At 37.1% G+C, this 7,846-nt stretch overlaps 1 protein-coding gene across 1 annotated transcript in view; it reads left to right on the forward strand.

Moving 5' to 3' along the window:
* Window positions 1–3,566, forward strand: part of LOC138978117 (uncharacterized) — a 3,886-nt gene extending 320 nt beyond the window's left edge. The window contains exons 1-5 of the mRNA XM_070350796.1: window positions 1–274; window positions 645–833; window positions 1,781–2,308; window positions 2,612–3,072; window positions 3,358–3,566. The exon at window positions 1–274 is cut by the window's left edge and continues 320 nt beyond it. Coding sequence (XP_070206897.1) covers window positions 1–274; window positions 645–833; window positions 1,781–2,308; window positions 2,612–3,072; window positions 3,358–3,566 — 1,661 coding nt within the window. The remainder of the gene's footprint in view (window positions 275–644; window positions 834–1,780; window positions 2,309–2,611; window positions 3,073–3,357) is intronic.
* The last annotated feature ends 4,280 nt before the right edge of the window (window positions 3,567–7,846 follow it).

The following is a 7,846-nucleotide window of genomic DNA, read 5'->3' on the forward strand; positions in this document are numbered from 1 at the left end:
TACTGTCAAAGAACGTACCTCTGACCTCTATTAGAGACTACCGCCGCTCAGAAGCATTTTCACTCATGCAAGACGGCTACGTGACACGTGTGGAAACTGTTCAGATACCGAACGTTCAGGGATATTTCGCTCTCAAAGCAGCAGTCAAGCCCAGAACACGTGATAAAGACCCAGTGAGTGGAAAGGCGTTTTATTATACCTGGGCTATCATCACTGATGTAGGGACCGACAACAGAAGCAGAATTTTCTCGGCTTTTTGTTCATGTAAAGGAGGGTAAGTGTGACTATGATTTATTGATACTTGAATGTAATAATGAATAAGCTCGGATGGCAAGGCCAGGGTATAACAACACATTAATTGGTAGATCCAGATGATGGCGGGGGGGGGGGGGGGGGGGGGGGGGGGGGTGATGAGCAGGGGATGTTGACCCACTGGCCATCCATTGTAGAAGATCAGGGATATAAATGATCATTAGCCCCTGGTAATGTGAATCCACCATTAGGCAAATTTGTTTTCTTTTTTGGTATCATTTGAAAGCTTATGTCTCACTGATATGAAATGTGCACAAAAAAAGTGTGTGGTCCTGATCTTTCTTTGTGAGTAATTTTTGTTTAAGTTGCTTTTCTGTGTGTTTTGTTGACAGCATGGATGGATGCTGTCGTCACATTTTGGCATCACTATATGAAGTCATCAACTTTGTGGAGGATAAACAAGTCAGCGTGACATCGGGAGCTTGTCAATGGGTTCGTCGCTCCAACATAGACGACAATGCCATGCTCATCACTGATGTGGAGACATGCCAGAACCAAGCGACAATAGGACAGGATGCTCAGTAAGTCAGAATATTATTTCCTAAATTCATTTTATATAATTTGGGTAAAAAAATTGCTATGTCGACTGAGCTATTTTTCAGCCACAAATAGATAAGTCTGAAGATTATTTGCTTTGTAGTTTTTAGTTGACTACGTTTATTAGCAATGACTAAAGCATGTGGGCTTGGTCCTCTAAAGAAAGTAAAGGCGTGTAACCTGATTTTGACCTCTTAAAATATATCTGTAAAATCTACACAATTATGCCTCATGGAGTAAAGTAACAACCAAAATATTAAACATTTTCATTCTCAAACTTTTCTTTTTGATTTTGCATACACAAAAGTTATACACCGTTAAGCTAGTATCAAACTGAGCTGCGAGTGCGACCATAGTTTGCGAATGGAATTCGCAGTCGGCAAAGAGTTGCCCTCCCTTTAAAGGCTTACTTGGGCAGAATTTTTCCTTTCATGGAATCGGTAAATATTCATGTCAACATTGATAATCGTGACATAAAAATGTTGAGTTCACTCTTACATGCTAAGTGCTGAATAATTTATACACAAACACATTTTATGCATGACTTATCTTCCCCTGTGTTTGTCCTTCCAGTGACGTGACAGTGAAATTGACCATGAAATGATGAACGCATGATTGAACAGAAAGACCCATTACAGTATTGCATTGAATGTGGTTTTCATTCCTCAATCTGAAGTTACTAAACATTGACTAATTTTAATGCATACGAAATTGCATAACAGGGATAGGCCTCTATTGAATTTAATTACATACTTTTCAAGAAGAAAACCAAACTTTATATTCCAATTGTTCACAGATTTTGAGGAAACTGTGCATGTTTGTGTCTGTGTGTTCACTTTGTGTGATCAAAATAACTCTGAAACATGGAGGTTCAGCGACGTGGTCTTCATAGATTCACAACAAGGTTGGTTTTCTGTCTTGTTTATTTCAGGCCAAAGGAGCTTCGGCCATCAGAGGAAAACTACAAGCCTATTCCTAGCACAGTACAGCTACCACAGGTGTCTACTTTTTTCGAAGGCCTGAAAGAGCTCCATCCCTCCTCATGCTTTTTGGATGTTTGGGAGCCGCGTCAGACGCCATCTGCCCCAGCACCACCCCCTCTCAGAACTGACTCACCATCGGTTCGCCTGGCTACATTCTTGAGAGACCATCACTGTGAGTGTGCTGACTGTGACTGCAGTACTAAATTTCTTGACAGTCTGTTGTACTCCTCTTGCGAAAGACAACAAATAGAGGAAGACACAACAGGCCAACACCAAAATGAGAACTGGTTTACAATGAGAAGTGGGCTCATTACAGCATCTGTTATAAAGAAAGTTCTCAGTTCGACTAACTACGCAAATACAGCAGAACGACTTGTTAGTCCATCTAGTCTGGACAACGGCAATTTGCCAGCAGCAGTGAAATTTGGGCGAACGCAAGAGCACAGAGCTCTGACCCTCTTTACTAAGCTTCATCGGTACAAACACAGAAAATGCTCTGTTCGTGTTCCTGGGTTAGTTGTGTCCGAAACGGATTCATTCTTAGCCGGTAGCCCTGATGCAGTCGTTGATTGCAGTCATTGTGGGAAGTTTGTTGTTGAAATTAAATGCCTGTATTCAAAACAGAACATGCACCCACGTCTGGCAATGAAATTGTCTGACTTTTGTGTTCTCGATAATGACAAGTATAGAGTGAAAAGGGACCATGCATACTTCTGTCAACTTCAATGTCAAATGGCTGTAACTGGACTGAAGTCAGGTGTGCTGGTGGTGTACACAAGGAAAGGTGTTGAGGTTGTGCCCATCGACTTTGATGAGGAATGGTGGGAAGCATCAAGGATGAAACTCAAGCAGTTCTACCCAACTTTTTTCCACACATGGAAAGCACATGTTTTGTCTCGCACACCAGTCTCTGTCGCAATGGATGTAGTGTCCAACACAATTGTGTCTTCTCACGTTATATCAGACACGACATCCACTGGAACAGAGACTGTTGAGTCAGAAGAGACAGACACCACATCCACTGAGACTGAAACTGTTGAGTCGGAAGAGACAACTAGGTCAGACACCACATCCACTGGGACAAAGATGGTCTCTTCTGACACAGTAGACGCTGTCCCAATGGATGTAATGTCTGACAGAATAGTATCTTCTTCCACAACAATCTCTGACCGAGTGAATGTGATGGACAACTCGGCATTTTGTAACCCTGTGAATGTGATAGACATGACAATTTCTGCCAGTATTGCTTCGCATCAAAAACATATTGACCATGTTCAATCGTCTATGCAACAGTTTGCTACATTTCTTCAGTCACAGAATTTCAGACTACGTGGGGAGACACCAAGTGATGGAAATTGCTTTTTTCATGCAATAAGCAATCAGCTCACTAGGACTGGACAGGGAAATTCCTCTGCAGGCTCCATTAGAAAGCTGGTTTGTGACTATTTAGATAACATGAGCCATGCCGAGCAAGTTGTTGTTGGATTGTTTATTGTGGGTAAATCTGTTGATCAATATGTAACAGATCTCCGTAAAAATGGAACAAGCGCTGATGCACTTGCTGTGGAGGGCACAAGTCGAATACTGGGACTGTCAATAACAGTGGTTACTCAGCCAAGAAGTATTGTGATTCATGCTCCTGCATCTGCTGGTACCATGCTCTATGTTGGATACATTGCTGATTTAGAGCATTACGTCTCGGTTGAACCACATCTATTTGGAGTGACACAGTAGACACACAAAGTCAAAGAAACTGAAAAGTAAAAAAATGTCAATTGTTTCTTGCTTAAAAAGTTGAAACAAGACCAGCTTCAAACTAAGCACAATAATACTTTAGGTCACAGTTTCTACCACAGCTGGGTGCATGTATTGCTGTAATTTTTTCACAGTGCCAATTAGACAATGACCTTCAATGCCATCATCAAGTTTGTTCTTTGGTTAAAAACAATGATTTTTGTCCGTTTGTCGAGAGAGAGACGCAGTTTGATGTTTGTTACTCATTGCTTAAATTCTAGCCGACTATAGAGAGCTGTACATTTTGATGAATTTGAAAACTAATATTAAATTTGAATTGATATTTTTTTTATCAAAACTAGAATTTTGGTCTCATTGTCCCAATACTACTAGTAGTAGTACTATACTGTGCAATGGCCTGCACACGGAATGCTAATTGGGGCTGATAGCAGTTTACCGCCATTATTCCTTGCATGATTTATTGTTATTATTTTTAATTTTGTTGAAGTGTTGAAATTCATCTTGTACATATTCCAGATATTTCCAATTCCAGCTTTTAACTGTTACCTGTCCGCTTTTTCTTACACTACAACTTTCCTCGTGTTTTTATGCGACATGCTACCTGCGATATTTAACAAAACTTCAATTTTGAGTTTACAGGGAAACTGTTTTGGGTGGTCACCTCACCCCTTGAACTCTGACCTTGACCTCTACAAAATTGTCAATTTTCAACATGTTCACTCGATTCAGTGTGGACATCCCTTTATGCTGAGAATTGTGGCGCAGGGCTAAGACAAAGGATTAAGATTTATTTTCCCCATGCATATTATACTTTATATATTATATGTTGCGTTTTAGAGACTTTGGTAAATGTAGCCAGCTTTTTGTTGTGCCGTGTTTAGCCTTTGAAAGCGCGTTCTTTCTTCATCTTCTTTCGTAATTGTCCGCCTTAACCAAGTTGTACATTCTGGGTTTACTAATGGCGAGCAGCTACGAAAAAAAAAGTATTAAAGAAAGCCCATTCAAGCGCCGGGTATGGCAACCCGAAAGAAAATGTTATTGTTGACAATTGATGAACACAGGTCAGCATTATGTGAATGGTAGTTGTACATTAGACTAAAAGTAAAACAAAACGAAAATATGTATAATGTGAAACTTTATTGTTGTAGTCTGCATGTTCATCAGCATATTACGTCAACTGAACAAATCTTGAAACAAAAAAACCAAAATGGACAGAGTTGCATTGGCTTGGGTGTCGCTACGGTACCAGTCCAGACAAAGGAACACATAGCAGAGCCGATTGTTCACAAAATGATAAATCTGATCAGCATTGCTGTGCCTTTCCTTAGTCGTGACTAGGCATGCAATGCCTCTAGGTCCATGTCACTAAATTTGTAAAAATATACTAAAATTACTATTCATTGTAAGCACAACTAAGCAGTGAATAAAAAATAAACAGAACTTCATTTTGTTTTTCAATATATACATATGAAACTCTCTCTCTCTCTCTCTCTCTCTCTCTCTCTCTCTCTCTCTCTCTCTCTCTCTCTCTCTCTCTCTCTCTCCCTCTCTCTCCACACACAGCTGTAATTAACATGGAATATCAATCTCGAGATACGATGTTGAGTGTGAAGCAGCGATTTGATTTGAGATTATATATATATGTGCACACTTTGCATCCACAATCTTCATAATTATCTCGTACATTGACAACTGTCCCAGAATCAAAATGTCAACAGTCTGAACAGATCAGCATAATCTCGCCTGCAAATTGCACAAAACTGACACGATGGTGACAATTTGATTGAGAAGAAATCTTATTTTCATGGGGATAATACCAGAGATTTGCTTGAATGTTTTCATTCTGCCTATTGCTCGTTCAACATGTATCCTCACAGAAGCTATTTTGCGAGAGCGCTGGACAGCCTTGCTCGACAGCGGACGACCCTTGCTGAAGGATGGTATGTTCAATGTTGCTTTCTTTTGCAAGAGCAACTCTCTGATATTAAAGCCTCGGTCGGCCATCACATCATGTGCAACTCAAATAGAAGTTCACAAACATAGTCCATGTTGATGTCCTTCTTGGGTCTTCCTTGTGGTTTGCTTGCTGTTGCACCTTCAATTTCATCAACAGGAGGAGCCACTTCCTGCACACAACCCCCCAAAATAATAAAAATGAATAAACAAATAAACCGTACCATGACCTTTCTTTGTTAAGTGGGGGTTGGGTTGCATTATTTATTTTCCCAACATTCCATCACGACACAGACCAACATTCGATAGGCTTGATAAGTGATAAGCTTGCAGTATCTGTGTTGCAGGTTTATCTCTTCATCCTAACCCCATGTTTTCTGAACACCCGGGTTTAAAAATTTAATTCAACCTGTGTCACATATGGTGGATACGGAACCACTTTGGAAGTTAAACTTCTAACCCTACCTAAGTTTCACTTCAAGTTCGAGTTTCACTTTCAGTTTGAGGACCTTTTACTAAGGTCGTTTGGCTTTTGAATTAGAATAAGACCTAACCAGACGAAAAGCAACAGCACAGACCGCGAAAGGTGAACTCGGTCCCTTTTGTCTGTCTGCAATTCCTCTTCTTGTCAGGTGGCTAACTTCAACTGATGGTACAACAGCAGCAATTTAGTTCGCAGTCGTTCATTCTCCATGTCCAGATGTAAAAGATGTTCCCCCATAAAACTTTAAAATACGAACCCTTTGCAGTGCCAGTTCCTGGACAACCGCTGTAGTTAGAGTTCTGATCAATTCAGCGGGAACATTCCCTTGTGCCTGTGTAGCCATCTTGATTACATTTGGCGGAACCGGATGTGGAGTACCGGATACTGGGTTTGCCAAGACAGTGGAGAATCAACAGCGCTCTCTCGGATCCACGGAAACACGTGGAAAAAAACAACAAGAGAAAAAACGGCTTCGCGATGCGCTAAACAATGAATTGTTTACGGTATATAATATTTTATTTACGGTATATAATGTATTATTTACCAAATCATGAATTATATAGCGGAAACCTGTTATATAGCTATATAAAGCATTATTTAGCGTAATAATACTATTTCAAGGCAAAAACAGTAAATAATAAATTATTTATCTAAATAATAAATTATTTATCTAAATAATAAATTATTTATCTAAATAATAAATTATTTATCTAAATAATATTTTATTTATCTAAATAATATTTTATTTAGATAAATAATATTTTATTTACATATAATATTTTATTTATCTAAATAATATTTTATTTATCTAAATAATATTTTATTTATCTAAATAATATTTTATTTATCTAAATAACACTTTATTTACATATAATATATTGTTTAGAGAAAACGCGTAATTATTTATAAATAATGAGTTATTTACAAACACAATCTCTTATTTATGCTAAACAATGCATTGTTTAGTGCTTTGGGCTATCTTTTTTCTGTATCTGTAAATAATGCATTGTTTAATTTAAACAATGCATTATTTAGCTAAATAATGCATGATATAGCTAAATAAAGCATTGTTTAGCTAAATAACGCGTTATTTAGCTAAATAATGTGTTATTTAGACATCAAGAGCTAAAAGGGACATTTGCACCATTCGGATTGCCATAAGAAATCAACAAAAGCAAAACAAGAGAAACACAAATCAAGGAAACTTAATTTCCATATCGAACACGATCTGTGTCAATAAAAACAACAACAAAAACTATGGCAATCCGAATGGTGCAAATGTCCCTTTTAGCTCTTGATGTCTAAATAACACATTATTTAGCTAAATAACGCGTTATTTAGCTAAACAATGCTTTATTTAGCTATATCATGCATTATTTAGCTAAATAATGCATTGTTTAAATTAAACAATGCATTATTTACAGATACAGAAAAAAGAGAGCCCAAAGCACTAAATAATGCATTGTTTAGCATAAATAAGAGATTGTGTTTGTAAATAACTCATTATTTATAAATAATTACGCGTTTTCTCTAAACAATATATTATATGTAAATAAAGTGTTATTTAGATAAATAAAATATTATTTAGATAAATAAAATATTATTTAGATAAATAAAATATTATTTAGATAAATAGAATATTATATGTAAATAAAATATTATTTATCTAAATAAAATATTATTTAGATAAATAAAATATTATTTAGATAAATAATTTATTATTTAGATAAATAATTTATTATTTAGATAAATAATTTATTATTTACTGTTTTTGCCTTGAAATAGTATTATTACGCTAAATAATGCTTTATATAGCTATATA

The sequence above is a fragment of the Littorina saxatilis genome, linkage group LG1 (genome assembly GCF_037325665.1).
Source record: "Littorina saxatilis isolate snail1 linkage group LG1, US_GU_Lsax_2.0, whole genome shotgun sequence".
In the NCBI taxonomy this organism is placed as follows: domain Eukaryota; kingdom Metazoa; phylum Mollusca; class Gastropoda; order Littorinimorpha; family Littorinidae; genus Littorina; species Littorina saxatilis.